The sequence below is a fragment of the Drosophila eugracilis genome, unplaced genomic scaffold, assembly GCF_018153835.1.
Source record: "Drosophila eugracilis isolate 14026-0451.02 unplaced genomic scaffold, ASM1815383v1 contig_2154, whole genome shotgun sequence".
NCBI lineage: Eukaryota > Metazoa > Arthropoda > Insecta > Diptera > Drosophilidae > Drosophila > Drosophila eugracilis.
In genome coordinates this window covers 2,569,505-2,586,708 of record NW_024573038.1, presented here as the reverse complement: position 1 = coordinate 2,586,708, position 17,204 = coordinate 2,569,505, and the positions used below count along the sequence as shown (strand labels likewise).

Sequence of the window (17,204 nt, the reverse complement as noted above, 5' to 3'; positions counted from 1 at the left end):
GAAATACTTATTGGCCAACATTTTTTCAACAAATAATCTTTTTCACTTTTAACTATTGCCCAAAGTACCATCTCTGACTCAACAGGGCCCCAAGGCAGGTCCGCCTTTTATAGTAAATAAAAACAATTTATGGTCAATTTCTGTTAAATACATTTTTAATTGTGAGTAAATGAAAAATTTCTTATGGCTACATATATTTAAAATAAAAACAACAAGTGATGGAACAGCTTGCTCCCATAACGATATTACACGATAAGAGCACACGGGCGAGCGCAGCCACATTTATTTTCTGCTCACCTCTAGCGACTCTTCCTCTTTCCTTTTCTTTTGGCTGCGTTTCCGGAGAGGTCGTAACTGGGCAATTTTGTGTTTTAACACTAGACACGTGCGTTATTTTCTGAAATATTTTGTTTAGGTTCGTAATTTGGCAATTTTGTACTTACAGCCCACACAAGCAAAATGAAACAGAACCCGTTCGTGTCATCTTCGCGTAGGAAGAACCGCAAGCGTCACTTCCAGGCGCCTTCTCATATCCGCCGTCGGCTCATGTCCGCCCCTCTGTCCAAGGAGCTGCGTCAGAAGTACAATGTACGCTCGATGCCCATCCGTCGTGACGATGAAGTCCAGGTGATCCGTGGCCACTTCAAGGGCAACCAGGTGGGCAAGGTGGTCCAGTCATACCGTAAGAAGTTCGTCGTCTACATCGAGAAGATCCAGCGCGAGAACGCCAACGGCACCAACGTCTACGTTGGAATCCACCCCAGCAAGGTGCTGATCGTTAAGCTGAAGCTCGACAAGGACCGTAAGGCCATCCTTGAGCGCCGCGGCAAGGGTCGTCTGGCCGCTCTCGGCAAGGACAAGGGCAAGTACACCGAGGAGACCGCCGCCCAGCCCATGGAGACCGCGTAAATCGCCGGTTAAAATTCTTCACTGGACCTGGACACCTGTCACATCGCTGTTTACTGTTTTTACCGTAACGCTTAGTGTAACAACAAACAAAAACAACTTAAAAAATTGCGTGTGGAAACAGCGCCATTCTTTACAATAAAGAAAAGATGATTTTCGCAAATGAATGTTGTTGGCGAATAGTTTTGTATTATTAAGTGAAAAACGTGGTTTGATTTATGACGATAATTAGTATTTGTTTATCAGAAGTTCAATTTAGACTTTGATTCTGCTAAGAATCATTTTGGAATCAGATTTCGAGAAGTGGTTTGCCCATTTGCATTTGTTTTAGTTTAAATTTTAGAAATTGAAATTCCTATTATATATTAAAAAACTATTGTGCAGTAGTAGTGTAACATCATGAAGATCAATATTTACCTTACCTTAAACAGCTAATTTCTAAAGATATGATCAATTGCTATGGTCTGTTGGATGTCATATTTCTGTTGCTTATTGCTTTGATAGCGCCACTCAGTCTCTTTAATGTTAACTTAATTAAAAACGATTGCTATAAACAAAAATTTACTCGATATTAAGAAAAAATAATGATAAAAGGCTGAAAGCCTCACATATGGGAGATATGAAGAAAATGCTTTATTTATGGGCTAGGTCAGGAAGTCTGAGTCTGAGTGGTATATTAAAGGCGGCCCATGATGAGCCAATGATGAATAAACAAAATTATAGAAATTGTTTATTTTATTAAAGCATCCATATACATAATTCTTTTTTTAAGTACGAAATATATTTTCAGAGTATTCACTTATGTTTTCAATGTAGAGAAATATTTGTTTTACATCTTAGGCACTTTTGTGTAGACCCTAATAGAACATATGAAAATTTGAAGGATATATTTAAGAAACGAGAAATGAAAATGAAATTATGTTAGGTTTATAAGTTTTTAAAGGTTGAAGGCACACTTTTTCATACATATTTTTGGTTTTTGGTTTTAGACATTGATGGCTTTAATGCAATCTATGTGCATATTCTAGTTTTCGGAATATTATCGTAAATTGCCCTATACTTATTTCTTATTGTTCAGAAATCTGGCCTTTCATTTTTAAGGCTCAATAAAATGCTTTGGATTTCGCTATTTGGGATTAGGAAGATTTTACTTATTGACGCCTTGAGTAAAGGCTCCTGCACTCGTAGGGATCGAAACGAGTATCAACGCGGTTCTTAGCCTTTGGTGGCCTCTTCTCCTCCTTGTAATCCTCGCCAAAGTGACGACGGTTCTCCTCCTTGATAAAAGCCTTTCGCTGTGAGGGAAACAATCCACAGGGCTCTCTCACTATATTTGCAGTGGAACAATAGGTCTGTGGATCATAGACAGGATCGTTATCGTCGTCCCAGTTTTCTTCGCACTCGATCTTTGCATGTTTGGTGTCTTCGTTCAATTCAGCAGACCCATTCGTCTGGTAATCCACTATAATCTTTCGATCTTCGCACGCTTTTGTGTGTTGCTGTATGTGGGTTATGGTTTAAGTAACGTATATTAACTTCACAACATTGTACTCACAAAGAACTCGGGCTCTGGTATTAAATGCGTCTTGTTAAAAGGACAAACCATCAGTTCCACCGTGTCTTTGTAGATCACACGGCATTTCAGGATGTGCTGCTGGAGTTTCTTGCGCAGCATTTTGTGTTCCTTGTTGTACGGGCAGTAAACCATATCCGATTCGTCGAAATTATTCATTTTATTAGCTGTTTCAAGACAGATTTTTAAAGAGTCTAGTCTGATCAATACCCTAGCGGTATCGATAATAGAGTTATTTCGATAACTGCATCCTTCCGTTTGCACTACACCAAATTCAAAACTCCAATTTTTAATTGCCCCTGTTAGCCACTATCAAAATATTTAAACGGACAAAATAAATGAAAAATATTGTTTTATTATTCTACGGCTGAGTAAGATTTTTATCTGTTTAATTTACCCATTCTTATTGATGAGAAAAAGTACAAATAAATATAAACGATTTTTCTATTTGAATAATATCATAAATGACCTAAATAAATCGAAACTCTTGAGTACTGCGACGGAATAGGAAACAGTCATTAGTAAAAGTAAGTATTTCATATGAAGAAATAATAATGTTCCTATTCTGAATATGGTAGCTGATGCAGGTACGTTGCATGTGTGAATATGCTTTAAACAACAACAAAAATTGCAATATGTACTTCGTGCTATCGTATGGTATTTTTATATCGATATCAAGATTCGATAGCCCTAGTTAGCCCTATCGTTCTGCGATTGCAGCTGGAAAATATTTATAATAATCGTGAATTCGTAATTTTTATACACTTTAGTAGCATAAAAACACAGCAACAAGATGGGCAAAGGTTTCAACAATTACATGTGCAAGAAATTCTTCCACCCCGCATCCAGGGACAATCTCAAAAGGGTAAGTGACTCGAGGCCCGTGATGAAATACGTAAATAACTTTCAAGATAGATGTCTAAAATTTTCTTACAAATTTTTCGCAGGTGTGGATGGCGGAGCAGCAGGCGGAGGCGTACAAAAAGAAACAGGAGGAGCTGCGCAATCAGTATGAAAAGGAGCAGAATCTACACGAGAACAAGGCTATGCTGAGCAAGGACAGTAAAGACAAGCTGAGTGTGAACTTCATGTACGAGCCACCGCCAGGAGTGCGAAAGGAACGGGAAAAGGATGACAACGAGCCGGAGTACAAATTTGAGTGGCAGCGAAAGTACAATGCTCCCAGAGAGTCGTACTGTAAAGGTGACACCGAGATCCGGGACCAACCTTTTGGCATCCAGGTGCGCAATGTGCGCTGCCTAAAGTGCCACAAGTGGGGCCACATCAACACGGACAAGGAGTGCACTATGTACAGCATTTCGATGAGCGAGGCACGCAAACTGCATGCGGAAACAGAGGCCAGCGACATCATGGCGAAGAACGTCCTGGAGGAGCAGATGAAGGAAGATGGTCTCATGATGAAACGTTCGGCCCTGGAGCTACAAAGCATAAAGACCATTCGACAGCAGCATCAGCTGGTGCCTAGCGATGGCGAGGAAGAGGCCAATGCCCATCCACAAAATCCGGAGCTCGTCTTTCTTAAATCATTGTCCAAGAAGCAAAAGCTAAAGCTACTCAAGAAGCTGGAAAAGATCGAACGCATGAAGCGCAAGGGTGAGGGCATCAAAAAACCTTCTAAGAAAAAATCTAAAAAGAAAAATGACGATAAGGATAGCAAGAAAAAGAAACCGAAAAAGGAAAAATCAGGCAAGAAAAAAAGAAAATCTTCAGTTAGTGATAGTTCAGACTCCTCTTCTTCGTCGGATAGCAGCGATTCGGAAGATGACCATAAAAGCAATCATAAAGACGACAAAAGAAATGGCCTTCAAAGATCTAAAGACTCAGAACATAGCCGTCGAAGGGATGAAAATAGACATCGACGAAATAGAACTCGCTCCAGAGACCGATCCCGCTCGCGATCCGTCAGCAAAGACAGGAGAAGGGATCGCAGGGATCATTCACGGCGATAGTATTATCTTTGTAAAACCCACCAATAAATTTTGTAGATTTTATATCAGATTATATGTTTATAACATAAAGCAAGTATCACTTAATCACTTTAAACTTTAGAAAAAAATTCATATTTAGCTTCGCTATAATTCTTTATTTGCCATTGTGATATACATAGTTTAAAGAGTTCATTGGTTATGCTCCGATGGCGAATTCCTTTAGATCCTGGCCAGTTGAGCGGTGGTAGAGGATCCAGCGGAAACGCAGAGCTCGGCACCGTGGTTGCTGCCACCCTCCCTGGAAATGCTCTTCACGTGAATGTGGCTCTTGAGCATCGCCGCTCGGAGGACTAGCATTCTGGTATGTCGCTGGTACTGCTTACCCATGATCAAAGCCCGTTCAAAGGTGCTGTTTCGCTGATCGGCTTCCTTGGCGTACAAGATCTTGTTGTGTGAATCGATACGCGCTTGAATCTGTCCATCCAATATCAACTGCATCACCTCGTTCTCCAGATCACCTACTGATGAGTTAAAGGCCATGGCCATTTTGTGCATATCAGCTGACATGTAGGGGCTAAAGTACTGGATCAGGGCTCGGTTACGTATCTTGGTGTATAGAGTGGTAACATGTGGCGCTATGTACATATCCACCAGAAGATTGTCTCTGATCTCATCTAGCAGTGTCAAACAGGAGGCATACTTGCTTTCGTAGAACTTGAATATAATATCCCTTAATTGAGGCTCCAGTTCCAAGAACAATTTGAAGGAGGTGGATGCGATAACCAAGCGTTTTAGCTCCTGTCGATCGAAGGTAGCCAATGCGCAAAGGCCACCATAGACTGCAACATTGCTGGTGGAGATCATCTCGGGAAAGTCGCAGTGATCGAAATTTGCATTGAGGAAATGCTTGGCTGCTACTTTGTACTTCTTCTGCTGCAGTTCAGCCAGACCAGCAGCGCATTCTAGGCGAGTATGCACCTGGGCATTTGCCTCCTTGGAGCCTTCGGCGAAATCCGGAGTGCTTTCTGCCTTGGATATGTAGCTCATCACATGAGCCCAGTTTTGAAGATAGATAGAAACCTTGATAACATTTAGACACATGTTAACCACATGTTTGCCACTGGTGCAGTAATCTCTGGCCCGGGAATAGCACTTTAGGGCATTTGTGAGATCACCACAACTGAGGTAATGGTCAGCCAAGTCATCATGACCCCGGCGAATGCTCTCTTTGATCGAATTGGACTTGTAGTTCTTTAGGTCGGAGTCCAGTTTTTCCAGCTTCAGTGCCGCCTTCTTCAATTTTGTGTCCACCCATCCAGCATCGTAGGCGAAGGCATCCTTCTCGCCAGCGGGCTGAGCCTGTCCTTGAGCCTGGGCCACAGGCTGAGCTGCGATATCCGGGAGAGGAGCAGCTGCTGGGGCACCAAGAGGTGCTGCTGCTGCCTGATCTCCACCAGCATTTGCCGCAGGAGCAGGGGCGTTTCCGGCATTAAGATCACTCAGACGTTTGTGAAGCACTTGGTAGAGGTTCACGTTGTATGTGGTCTGCACGTAGGTAATGGCCATTTTCAGTGCCTCCACTGCTAAAATCGGGCATACGTCGGCCACATATATCAAACGATGAAGTCGAATAATACCGGAATATTGATTGGCGTAGACCTCGAGATCGATGCTGGGATTTTCCACTACAATTTGCTGTTCTTCGTTGTTCTCATTATCCTCATTCGGCGGCGCATCCACTTGCATCGGCTCCACGGCATTCTTTTGTTCGGAAAAAACACAGTTTTTGCTGATTATATTATCCTAAATAAAATGTTTGATGTTCTAATATACCTGCATCAGTGGTGGCATCGGCAGCACGGGCATCCTGCTTTAATTTGTGGCGAAAATCCAAGTAAAATTCACAAACTCTTGCCAACTTTTTGTTTATTTCTCAAATGTTTTTTCGATTTGCAAAGTATTTCGCATCGATAAACCGGTGCGACCAATCGAGTCACAGTTTGCGGTCGATAAAACTTAAGGCACGACTTCACTTTTCCTTTACCAATGGGTTATGTTTAAAGGAGAAGGACAGATTTATTAATGCCGTCCAGTTACTCATTCAATTTACAATTTATGTATATACTTTTGATAATTTGTTTAGTTTTGTTATATGATTATTTGATTCCTGGCTAGTTTCAATTAGATTTACCGACTACAAGCCATAGTAATCATCAGTTGCAAACGGGCACACTGTACCAGCTGGCATCTCTTAAGCGCATTGCCGTTTGGTGATATCAAAGAAAACAACTTTCGGGTTTTTGTGAAATTAAATAAAAGAAGTGTTGCAAATTGGCATAGAGTTAATTCAAGATGTCTAATATTACTGCTGCGGTTATAGCAAACCGCAACAAGAAGCATTTCCTTGGCGTTCCAGCTCCGCTAGGCTATGTGGCCGGTGTTGGTCGTGGGTGAGTATAATCGAATGCACTTTTCAAGTATCACGCCTTAATATTATTTCTTTAGAGCCACGGGATTCACCACACGGTCCGATATCGGTCCCGCCCGTGATGCCAACGATGTATCTGATGATCGTCATGCGCCTCCGGCCACTAAACGTAAGAAAAAAGACGAAGAGGAGGAGGAGGATGAAGACTTGAACGACTCAAACTATGACGAGTTTAGTGGTTACAGCGGCTCCCTGTTCTCCAAGGATCCGTATGACAAGGACGATGAAGAGGCGGACGCCATCTACGACTCGATCGACAAACGAATGGACGAAAAGCGTAAGGAATATCGTGATCGGAGGCTGCGCGAGGATTTGGAGCGGTATCGTCAGGAGCGACCAAAAATTCAGCAGCAGTTCAGTGACCTCAAACGCTCGTTGGCTAGCGTCACATCGGAGGAATGGTCCACGATTCCGGAAGTAGGCGATAGCCGCAATAGAAAGCAGCGAAATCCCAGGGCTGAGAAGTTTACGCCCCTGCCGGATAGCTTAATATCCAGAAATCTTGGTGGCGAGTCGTCCTCCACGTTGGATCCTACCTCAGGCTTGGCTTCGATGGTGCCTGGTGTAGCCACTCCGGGTATGCTGACACCCACAGGAGATCTGGATCTCCGCAAAATCGGACAGGCGCGTAACACTCTTATGAACGTCAAACTGTCTCAGGTTTCTGATTCTGTTACGGGTCAAACGGTAGTAGATCCCAAGGGATACCTCACCGACCTGCAGAGTATGATTCCCACCTATGGTGGTGACATAAATGACATCAAAAAGGCTCGCTTGCTGCTCAAAAGTGTGAGGGAAACGAATCCCAATCATCCACCAGCCTGGATTGCTTCAGCTCGATTAGAGGAGGTCACAGGAAAGGTTCAGATGGCCAGGAATTTAATCATGCGGGGCTGTGAGATGAACATCCAGTCCGAGGATCTTTGGCTGGAAGCAGCTCGCCTTCAACCGCCAGATACAGCCAAAGCGGTGATCGCGCAAGCTGCTCGTCATATTCCAACCTCCGTTAGGATTTGGATTAAAGCAGCTGATTTGGAATCAGAAACAAAAGCCAAGCGCAGAGTTTTTAGAAAGGCTTTGGAACATATCCCAAATTCCGTTCGTCTTTGGAAAGCCGCCGTGGAGTTGGAAAATCCCGATGATGCACGTATCTTACTATCCCGCGCCGTAGAGTGCTGTAATACGAGTGTTGAACTTTGGTTAGCCCTTGCACGTTTGGAAACGTACGAGAATGCTCGAAAGGTTCTGAACAAGGCTCGTGAGAATATACCCACAGATCGCCAAATTTGGACCACGGCCGCCAAGTTGGAGGAGGCCAATGGTAACATCCACATGGTGGAAAAGATCATTGATCGATCACTGACTTCGCTGACTGTCAACGGGGTGGAGATCAACAGGGATCACTGGTTCCAAGAAGCCATCGAGGCGGAGAAATCCGGAGCCGTCAACTGCTGTCAATCTATTGTAAAGGCTGTCATTGGAATAGGCGTAGAGGAAGAGGATCGAAAGCAGACCTGGATCGATGATGCAGATTTTGTAAGTATTAATATAAAATATTTGTGCATTGAGTGATTATTATCTTCTCATTTTATTTTTTCATTATTAAAATTACAATTTTTCCTTTTTAGTGTGCAAAGGAGAATGCTTTTGAATGTGCTCGAGCAGTATACGCTCATGCCCTTCAGATATTCCCCTCTAAAAAGAGCATCTGGTTGCGGGCCGCCTATTTTGAAAAGAACCATGGCACCCGCGAATCTTTGGAAGCTTTGTTGCAGCGAGCCGTTGCCCATTGCCCTAAATCGGAGATTCTCTGGCTGATGGGTGCCAAGTCGAAGTGGATGGCTGGGGATGTCCCGGCGGCGAGAGGGATTCTTTCTCTGGCCTTCCAGGCCAATCCAAATTCCGAAGACATTTGGTTAGCAGCCGTTAAGTTGGAATCGGAGAACTCGGAATATGAACGGGCTAGACGTTTGCTGGCCAAGGCTAGAGGTTCTGCACCCACGCCTAGGGTGATGATGAAATCAGCTCGCCTGGAATGGGCTTTAGAGAAATTTGATGAAGCCATACGGTTGCTAGAAGAAGCAGTGGAAGTGTTTCCCGATTTTCCAAAACTTTGGATGATGAAGGGGCAGATTGAGGAGCAGCAAAGACGGACAGATGATGCGGCTGCCACTTACACTCAAGGTCTGAAAAAGTGTCCCACATCCATTCCACTGTGGATTTTATCCGCCAATCTGGAAGAGCGCAAGGGAGTACTGACAAAAGCTCGTTCCATTCTGGAACGAGGTCGTTTACGCAATCCCAAGGTGGCTGTTCTTTGGCTGGAGGCGATCAGGGTGGAGTTGCGAGCGGGTCTCAAGGAAATTGCTAGCACCATGATGGCCAGAGCACTCCAAGAATGTCCTAGCGCTGGAGAACTATGGGCGGAGGCCATCTTCATGGAAACTAAGCCTCAGCGAAAAACCAAATCAGTGGATGCCCTCAAAAAATGTGAGCATGACCCACATGTACTGCTGGCTGTATCAAAACTTTTCTGGTCGGAACACAAGTTTTCCAAGTGCAGGGATTGGTTTAATAGAACGGTAAGTGAATTAAAGCTGACTTTTGTAATCTGAGCTAATATATATTATTTATTTCAGGTCAAGATTGATCCCGATTTGGGTGATGCCTGGGCGTATTTCTACAAGTTCGAACTGCTCCACGGCACGGAAGCGCAGCAGCAGGAGGTTCTCGATCGGTGCATATCCGCAGAGCCCACACACGGCGAATCCTGGTGTCGAGTCAGCAAGAACATCCAGAACTGGCAGTTCAAAACACCTGAAGTGCTGCGTTCCGTTGTCCGGGAGCTTTCTATACCTGTCTAAACTTTAGTTTATTATCCATAAATATGTTCAGCCTAGCGCTGCATCTCTCGATATGCCTTGGCTATGCGATAAACCAGCTTGAAGTGCTTAAATATGAATTCTAAGAGGAACAGGCCAAAGCTAGCGGCAGCTCCACAGCCAAAGATCCCCAAAGCGTAGCGGCACTCGGTAATGCCAATCGACACGAAGCCACCAACTCCGCCCTCGCACTTGGGCTTCTGTGGGATCCACTTTCGTTCCTCGCGATTCACCAAACTTACTTCTCGCTGCCAGCGTAGTCTGTTGGAAAAATGAAAATGTTTAAAATTATATCTGTCATTGCTTTCCATTAAACAATGGAGTTATTTTTTCTAATCCAAATGTACAAATTATTTTCACGGTATACATTTAAATTCCAAAACTCTTGTTTTGTAAAATTGACTTCTCTGTAAAAATAAAAGTTCAGGAAAAACCGAAAACCGAAACTTATAAAATAAACTTACTGTCTTCGAATAAGTTCCTTGTAAGGAAAGTTTTTCCTTGTTGGAATGGCCAACATAGGCAACTGGAAAGGCTCTAGTTCCATTAAGCCACACTTTTCTGGCTCACTGAAGGTGTCGCTGACGATTTGGTAGCCAGCCTGGAGTTCGACCTGATAAGCAAATAATCCCGTCCGCATTCTTTCCATTCCTAATATCGGCCGTATATAAACATTATCTCCCTTGGAGGCGATCTTCTTGTGGTAGAGATTCTTGGTCACGGGATCTGTTGACTCAGTGAAGTAAATTTTATTATATTGCGTATCCTGAACACCAATTTCTAGAGGGGATTGGCCCAGATCAGCCAAAGATCGAATGGCATCCGATGGACTTTGCAGCAGAGCCACAATGTTAGCCGAAAACGAGGTAAACAGGAAAAGAGCTGCAACAAAAGTGGTAAACACAATGATCCGTGCTGATCGATTCCGCACCTCCACATAGAATCCCTGCTGGCACATTGCACCCCAAACAAAATTCAGGGTGTCCATGTAGGCCATATCATGTGTATGTGGGGAAAATAGCAGTTCCAGAACCAGAACTACAGTCGTTATGATCAAGAGCATTAAGATTGACACCCACACATCGTTCTCAAAGGGCATGGCAAATATATTGGCCACTGCCGAAAGTGGTGGTTGCCGAAACATAATCCCAGCTCTCACACGATAAGTCTCAGCCACAAAATCTACTAAGGCAATACGATCCAATCTCATGAAAATCGCTAGCTGAGCAAAGTCTAGCTCATAGCGCTGAAAGCGTCCCATCAGGCCATCAAATGAGCCATTTGGTTGTCGCCATCCATAATTCACGGTTTGGTAAGTATTATAGCTGAAATAAAAAGGTTTTAACAAATGATGTTTCTCTGGAGTGTACGGTCTATTTTAAATCTTAAGCCATCTAACCTCATATTTAAGCGATTGGCCAGCTCGAGCATCAGTCGATGATTAACCTTCGATATAGTGTCAATATGCCTCAGTGACAAATCCTCAATATTTGTGAATAGATCGGGAAATGCAATAACTATAGCCGAGTTGAATACTATCCCCTCCAGATTTTGTCTGTAAGTTATGGCCGATCCAAAATGCTGCAGGGCATGGATTATGTGTCTTGCTTTTCTAATGTTATGCCCCACCAAAGTTCTCTTCAAAGGTTTCCAAGCAGCCACCTTATAAAGATCGATCAAGCTCGACGAGAAGTTTCCCTCGTTTTCATAGACTAACACCCTCATTTCACTATCCGGAGGAATAAATATTTCGGAGTCCTCTAGCAGATCGATGTCTTCGGAGTTTTCAGTAAGCAGTAACCAAAACCGATTGGTGGTGAAGTAATTATGCTCCGATGCTGCAGACCAACGAAGTAGATTTAATGCACAGTCGCTGCTGAATTCCAGCAGAAGGATTCCCATTTTGTAAGGCAGCATGGGGAGCAGAAAGGAGGTCTCCCAGTGGGTGGAGTTGTTGGCATGGAAACTCTTCGGAGGTGGTGCGTCCTTCTGCTCATCCAGGACATCGACATGTCGCAGGTCCCTTAGCGAGGTCGCCGTACTGACCTGCACATAGAAATCGTTGAGGTTGAAGTGCTGCCAGAGCGTCCAAAGGCGAGAATCCGCTGCAGGGGAAAAACAGAGTGATACAGAGGAAAAAATATTTTAATATTAATGTTTTAAATATATTTTTCTAAAATATGCTTTGGTTGTAAATTTTTTTTTAACTGCAGAGGTAGTTGAAACTTATGAAAATACAAATGGAAATATTACTTTTAAAATTATAGCCACATAAAATGTTTTTTATTTCTATATATATATTAAGAATATAACTTAAAATTTACTGTGGATATATAACTGCAGAACTAAGTAAAATATTTTTCAGTTTTATTTCTTGAATAGAGCAAAACGATAACAAAATGGTCATAATTGATTAAAAATTAAAATATCCATAAATCTGAAATAATGATAAGGATCAGGTCAAGGTTTAATTGTCTTTTAATTGCTGCCTTTTCATGCCAAAGAATAATTTAATAAATCTTCAAAGATTTCCTGTGTTCCCTAAATTTGTCCCGAGAAGCACATTGCATGCAGAGGGTTAATTCACCAATGTCCGTGTGACAAACGACCAGCATCAGGCTGTGAACGCCGTGGTGGCGATAGTAAGCGACTAGCATATCCGGCAACTGATTGCCCCACCGTGTTTTCGAGTCCGGATCCTCCCGGGAATTTTCGCTTCGCCAGCTGCCAGCGACACGTGGCCCCGTACTGACAAGCAGGAAAAATAGCAGGGGGAGCCAGCGAAAAACTTGAACTTTCATCACTCCGAATATTAACGAGTTGCTGTCCTTTCGCTTTTGCATTTCCCCGGCGTACATTTTCGGTCGCTGTTCGCTGGTTGGCCGTCCCTGGCTTTTATAGCCAAAAGGGCATTCGCCAGTAATTGCATTCAAGAATTGCATTAAAATTATGCATTGATTACACTCCACTGCACTTCCTTTGGGTCCTCAACCATCCATCTGCCGTCATTACATTGGGCAATCTTCCCCAGCAATTTCGCGACAACTGCAATTGGTCATCGATGGCGTTTAATTGGTCCGAGCAAGTGGCGCACAAATTGTCCTCGTGGAAGTGCGGACAAAGTCAATTACGTGTCAACGACGACCGGAACGGAAAAAGTTGCTTCGACTTTCAGGACTTCGTTTGGCTTTCGGAAAAGCACATAAGTTGGCCGTGTCTGTGGAGGAAAGAAATTCGAAAGTTTCACCGTTGGTTTTTTTTTTGCCAATTTATCTGATTATATCTCTGTATTTTAAGAAAAAATTGATCTTTTATGATGTATGTGTGGGTAAAAGGTACTCTTTATACCCGTTACTCGTAGAGTAAAAGAGTATACTGGATTCGTTGAAAAATATGTAACATTTAGAAAGAAGTGTTTCCGACCCTATAAAGTATATATATTCTTGATCAGTATCAATAGCGAAGTCGATTAGGCCATGTCCGTCTGTCCGTCCGTCTGTCCGACTGTCTGTCTATCCGTATGAACGCTGAGATCTCAGGAACAGTAAGAGATACTAAGTTGAGATTAACCATGATTCTTGAGGTCCCGGGACAGCGCCTGCCACGCCCACTCTAACGCCAACAAATCGCGAAAAAAACTAAAAACGCTGAAATCTCAGGAACTATTAGAGCTAGAAAGACCAAAATTGCGAAAATCTCGGAAACTATAAGAGCTAGGTGTGCCTAAGAATACGTATTTAGAAGATGCCTCTGCAACTGACCCCTAATTTGTATCCGGCCACGCGGAAAACTGTGGCGTCCATGATGATATAGTGTACCTTGTATATTATTGTCGATATCTATCAATCTATCAATGATCTTTCAAATCGGTTATAAGGCCTCACATGGGCAGTGACGTTACTATCATTTACTCAATATGCTTTCTCCGACAATAGATGGCGCTTTGGGAATTTCCAATATCAAAATTAATATTTTAAAATTGTGTAAAAGAGTAACGAGTATTTTATAGTCGCGGCATTCGACTATAGCGTTTCCTCTTGTTTTATTTTAATTACGATTTACGATTTAATGCGACATTTCAATTTTAAATATTAAATTAGTGTGTATCCTACTGTAGATGATAGTCTCTAACGAAGATAAGAGTACATTATAAGAAGTATATTTTATAATGAAGCAAAAAGTTTAATAAATTTAATGGAAATCTATTGTTTTAATCAACCTATTTAAAGCAATAGAAAATGTGTATCCAAAAACATTCAACAGAAACAAAAACTACTCAGATAATCTTAAAATCCCTCAATAAACTTTCTTTGCCAGATTAATTGTGCTTGCAAAATCTTCTCTTAAGCGTATAAACCCAACTTTAAATAAGCTGAATAAATTCAGTTAAGGAGCCAAGTTTCGGCCTGAAGGCATATGTAAGCATTAAGAATCAATTAAGAAAATTGAATGAAAAAAAGAAAGCAAAAAATAAGCAAATTTGATCAAGCATGGGGGAGATATATACGCACATGCAAAAGATAGAGGAACTGGCATTAGCAGGATGTCACAGGACAAAAACAAACCATAAGGAAAAAGGACAAGCCCACGCATACACCCCCAACTGCCGACGACATTAACACAATTACAATCTGACCATGTGTTAGTCTTCTAAGACATGCGTTGACTATAAAGAAAAATCCAATTAAAAGTGATAAAAGTTATTGAAGCGTAGCGTAGCAAAAAGGAAAACCATTAGAAGAAAAACAGGAGGAAAAACAAATGGTCGAAATGCGGAAAGGGAAGCGCAAAAGGCGGAAAGAAAGGCCCTACAAAGTGGCTGCCATTTGTGGCATGGTATATAGCGCTGATTGCAACACCAGATTATCACACAGATTTGGCGAGTGGCAGACATGCCAAGGACAAATCAAGATTTATCCTCCTCCGCCGCACCCACCTCTTATTTGGTAAGGGTAATCATTCATCTGCCCAAACGAACGGGAAAAGATTTTCCACCACGAAAACATTTTCCGAATCAATTATGTTTAAAAGCAAAGGATCAAATTGAGATGGTCGTAACTGAATTTTAAATCGACCTGTTAATTGGCACGGAAAAAAGATAATTCAGAGAATGAATATGTAAATGTCATTATGAAGCTGGCGTTCTCTGGTTTTTGCCAAAAACGTATTTATTCCATCTAATCTGTAAGTACCTGTATACATAACATACTCCTTTATATGATACATACACGTAATCAAATTATACCTTTTTTTTATTGTGCTTCCTGTTTTCTAGCCTCTTTTTCAGCAGCGGCGGCCTCCTTTTTAAGCTGATCTTCTCTTTTTGATGCGTGTTTCCGCCAGTTCTTAACCACTTTGTCAAATTCCTTTAATCGATCTTTCTTGTCCTTCTGTGACTCTGGCTCCTGGCCAACGGAATTTTCATCGATTTCATCCTCATATCCTCCTGGTGGCAAGGCATTCATATGGTTATTATGAAAAGCAGTGCGATTTCCATCCTTAAACCAAAATGGCTTTGTTCGCCTGTACAAGTAAGTATAGTTCTTAAATTCTAGGCGCTCATCTTCTTCGCGAGTGCTTAGAACAAAGAGGCTAAGAATAGCTATTAAGGGAAGGACTCCAAATAGAGAGATTTTTTGCCAACGTTTTGAGTGAATTGGAATTATTGCTAAAAAGAAAAATAAGTTTACTAAAACTAGATAAAAATCCAATACTTACGTTTCTTTTTTTCTGTCTTGCTAGGGCAGCCCAAATCTCCTCCTTGAATATCAGTTAGAGGTATTTCCTTCTTCTTTTGCTTGGGTTTACCGAGTAACACTTCATCGCAAGTTTTTGGTTTCTTTTTCTTAATTTTAGTAATTTCTGGAGGATGTACTGTTGGCTTGCATTTTGATCCGCCGGTTATTACTGTTTCATCTTTTGCCATTGCCACTTTGGTTTCTTTAACCGCTTTAGGCGGTGTTTCTACAAGGATTGAGCTTATATTAACTTTAATTATTATAAATCTACGCAACTTAACCTTTTTTTGGCGTATCTGCAGGTTTCTTTGCCGCCTCCGCTGGTTTTTCATCTTTACCATCCTTACACTTCGGATCTGTTTAGAAGTAATCTTTAGAATACTCAGATATTATTATCAAATAGCATTAACCTTTAGATCCTGTGCCAGAGGATTTTGCATCGCCTGACTTTGACATTAAACGCTGGGAAAGAGATGTACATAATAAATACCGTGGGTACAGGTATTTCACTACTTGTAACTGCCGCATTCTAAAAGATAAATTCTAATTTTTATGAACTTACTTCCGAAACATAAAATTTAAAATATAATTTTGGCCTGATTTTAAAAAATAATGTCAACTGTCAGCCTACCTAGAGGAGCTTTTATTAAAAAGGCAAAATTCCTTATATTGAAAAATAGGAAAAGTAAACTTTAAGGCAAATACATACAAATTTTACCGTAACCGACCATATACCAGTCTCATAGCTTCACGATTTAAAGGCAATGTAACTGATATTTTAACCCGAATGAAATTAAAGTAGGGATATTTCAAAATTCTTTAAAATATTTATATATTTTTAATGTTTTTGTGAACTTTTTTCTGCAGTTTTTTACTTCAACTTTAACACAATAAACATTCTTTGCTGAGAGCAAATTGCCGCCATTAGATGGCGGCAGTTCATTAATCATTGCGCTCATGCTTTTGGACGTGCGCCTGTCATGTTCAACTACTTTTATAATTTTGTGCTGTGTGTTTGCTTGGTCAGTTGATTTTTTATTACTTGCTCTTACTTGCACTGTACGAGTATTTTTTCCCACGCATCCGTGTTTGAGTTATGTAATCCATATGGGATGAAAAAGTTTATGATTGCTCTTCCAGGGAAAGGAGTTTCCTTTTCATCCGCTACTTCAAATGGGGTTTATTGAGCTTAAATTAATGCAAATCCTTATGCTGGGATGGTGACCTATTTTCCATGTAGATTGCGTTCCATGTGGAAGGGTTAATCCTTTGAAGGCATTGCAATTATCGGAGATCTTTCACTTGACTGCACAAGATTGCGGCGGGTGGCTGGGCATGATTTGCATAGGGTACAAAAGACCAGAGGCCTTTGACAATTAGTATATGTATTTTTAGAACCTTTGTAACCTTTATAACCTTTGCTACCCTTGTTGTGGGCTCTGCATCCTTTGGGCTCTATTATTTCTGTGTTGTATTTGTGTAGCCCTAGGCTAAGCTAAATTGAAGTATGCTTGATGTTTATTATGCAACCACAATGTGCTACTTTGTGCTACCTTTTGGCTTTCACGCCTTTGAAATACTTTAATCCATCATTGCACAGACATACATGTTGAATGTACATTAGGGAGGACCAGATCACTTTCTAGAATATTACGTATACGACCCTTA

General features: G+C 41.6%; 7 protein-coding genes across 10 annotated transcripts; 3 read left to right on the top strand and 4 right to left on the bottom strand.

Annotated features, from left to right (window-relative positions):
- The first annotated feature begins 270 nt into the window (after positions 1–270).
- On the top strand, positions 271–1,069 carry LOC108108538 (60S ribosomal protein L26). The gene is made up of 2 exons (XM_017216611.2): positions 271–385; positions 446–1,069. The coding sequence occupies exon 2, from the start codon at positions 460–462 to the stop codon at positions 907–909; it is 450 nt and encodes a 149-aa protein (XP_017072100.1). The 5' UTR covers positions 271–385; positions 446–459; the 3' UTR covers positions 910–1,069.
- Positions 1,070–1,623: 554 nt separating this feature from the next.
- LOC108108537 (gametocyte-specific factor 1 homolog) lies at positions 1,624–2,719 on the bottom strand. The gene is made up of 2 exons (XM_017216610.1): positions 2,462–2,719; positions 1,624–2,405 (listed from the first exon to the last, which is right to left on the bottom strand). Exons 1-2 carry the CDS (start codon positions 2,636–2,638, stop codon positions 2,058–2,060), a joined length of 525 nt encoding a protein of 174 aa, XP_017072099.1. The 5' UTR covers positions 2,639–2,719; the 3' UTR covers positions 1,624–2,057.
- A 454-nt stretch (positions 2,720–3,173) lies between these two features.
- Positions 3,174–4,518, top strand: LOC108108535 (corepressor interacting with RBPJ 1). The gene is made up of 2 exons (XM_017216609.2): positions 3,174–3,344; positions 3,427–4,518. The coding sequence occupies exons 1-2, from the start codon at positions 3,273–3,275 to the stop codon at positions 4,447–4,449; spliced, it is 1,095 nt and encodes a 364-aa protein (XP_017072098.2). The 5' UTR covers positions 3,174–3,272; the 3' UTR covers positions 4,450–4,518.
- A 50-nt stretch (positions 4,519–4,568) lies between these two features.
- LOC108108534 (COP9 signalosome complex subunit 1b) lies at positions 4,569–6,382 on the bottom strand. Its single transcript, XM_017216608.2, has 2 exons — positions 6,262–6,382; positions 4,569–6,189 (listed from the first exon to the last, which is right to left on the bottom strand). The coding sequence occupies exons 1-2, from the start codon at positions 6,292–6,294 to the stop codon at positions 4,648–4,650; spliced, it is 1,575 nt and encodes a 524-aa protein (XP_017072097.1). The 5' UTR covers positions 6,295–6,382; the 3' UTR covers positions 4,569–4,647.
- A 270-nt stretch (positions 6,383–6,652) lies between these two features.
- LOC108108533 (pre-mRNA-processing factor 6) lies at positions 6,653–9,887 on the top strand. The gene is made up of 4 exons (XM_017216607.2): positions 6,653–6,878; positions 6,934–8,452; positions 8,545–9,498; positions 9,556–9,887. Exons 1-4 carry the CDS (start codon positions 6,781–6,783, stop codon positions 9,778–9,780), a joined length of 2,796 nt encoding a protein of 931 aa, XP_017072096.1. The 5' UTR covers positions 6,653–6,780; the 3' UTR covers positions 9,781–9,887.
- On the bottom strand, positions 9,813–12,740 carry LOC108108539. The gene is made up of 4 exons (XM_017216612.2): positions 12,386–12,740; positions 11,198–11,903; positions 10,263–11,123; positions 9,813–10,059 (listed from the first exon to the last, which is right to left on the bottom strand). Exons 1-4 carry the CDS (start codon positions 12,738–12,740, stop codon positions 9,813–9,815), a joined length of 2,169 nt encoding a protein of 722 aa, XP_017072101.1.
- LOC108108466 lies at positions 12,259–16,142 on the bottom strand. 4 transcript variants are annotated; one of them, XM_041818340.1, is made up of 5 exons: positions 15,947–16,142; positions 15,818–15,892; positions 15,517–15,747; positions 15,044–15,466; positions 12,259–13,015 (listed from the first exon to the last, which is right to left on the bottom strand). In XM_041818340.1, the coding sequence occupies exons 1-4, from the start codon at positions 16,062–16,064 to the stop codon at positions 15,051–15,053; spliced, it is 840 nt and encodes a 279-aa protein (XP_041674274.1). In that variant the 5' UTR covers positions 16,065–16,142; the 3' UTR covers positions 12,259–13,015; positions 15,044–15,050. The 4 variants fall into 4 exon arrangements, with proteins under 4 accessions (XP_041674274.1, XP_041674271.1, XP_041674273.1 ...); XM_041818337.1 differs by having other exon boundaries at positions 15,517–15,762; positions 15,947–16,140; XM_041818339.1 differs by lacking the exon at positions 12,259–13,015 and adding an exon at positions 14,944–14,980 and having other exon boundaries at positions 15,517–15,762; positions 15,947–16,140.
- Between the last annotated feature and the right edge of the window lie 1,062 nt (positions 16,143–17,204).

Coding starts and splice junctions, on each gene's coding strand:
- LOC108108535 (XM_017216609.2), top strand. CDS start 3,273: ATGGGCAAAGGTTTCAACAATTACATGTGCAAGAAATTCTTCCACCCC. Junction 3,345..3,426: donor CCAGGGACAATCTCAAAAGG/GTAAGTGACTCG, acceptor AATTTTTCGCAG/GTGTGGATGGCGGAGCAGCA.
- LOC108108533 (XM_017216607.2), top strand. CDS start 6,781: ATGTCTAATATTACTGCTGCGGTTATAGCAAACCGCAACAAGAAGCAT. Junction 8,453..8,544: donor GGATCGATGATGCAGATTTT/GTAAGTATTAAT, acceptor TTTCCTTTTTAG/TGTGCAAAGGAGAATGCTTT. Junction 9,499..9,555: donor GGGATTGGTTTAATAGAACG/GTAAGTGAATTA, acceptor TATTTATTTCAG/GTCAAGATTGATCCCGATTT.
- LOC108108466 (XM_041818337.1), bottom strand. CDS start 16,064: ATGCGGCAGTTACAAGTAGTGAAATACCTGTACCCACGGTATTTATTA. Junction 15,763..15,817: donor TGCAGATACGCCAAAAAAAG/GTTAAGTTGCGT, acceptor CAATCCTTGTAG/AAACACCGCCTAAAGCGGTT. Junction 15,467..15,516: donor CAAGACAGAAAAAAAGAAAC/GTAAGTATTGGA, acceptor TTTTCTTTTTAG/CAATAATTCCAATTCACTCA.
- LOC108108537 (XM_017216610.1), bottom strand. CDS start 2,638: ATGAATAATTTCGACGAATCGGATATGGTTTACTGCCCGTACAACAAG. Junction 2,406..2,461: donor TACCAGAGCCCGAGTTCTTT/GTGAGTACAATG, acceptor ACCCACATACAG/CAACACACAAAAGCGTGCGA.
- LOC108108534 (XM_017216608.2), bottom strand. CDS start 6,294: ATGCCCGTGCTGCCGATGCCACCACTGATGCAG. Junction 6,190..6,261: donor CGATGCCACCACTGATGCAG/GTATATTAGAAC, acceptor TCCGAACAAAAG/AATGCCGTGGAGCCGATGCA.
- LOC108108538 (XM_017216611.2), top strand. CDS start 460: ATGAAACAGAACCCGTTCGTGTCATCTTCGCGTAGGAAGAACCGCAAG.
- LOC108108539 (XM_017216612.2), bottom strand. CDS start 12,740: ATGCAATTCTTGAATGCAATTACTGGCGAATGCCCTTTTGGCTATAAA. Junction 11,124..11,197: donor GCCAATCGCTTAAATATGAG/GTTAGATGGCTT, acceptor TTTTTATTTCAG/CTATAATACTTACCAAACCG. Junction 10,060..10,262: donor AAGGAACTTATTCGAAGACA/GTAAGTTTATTT, acceptor TTTTTCCAACAG/ACTACGCTGGCAGCGAGAAG.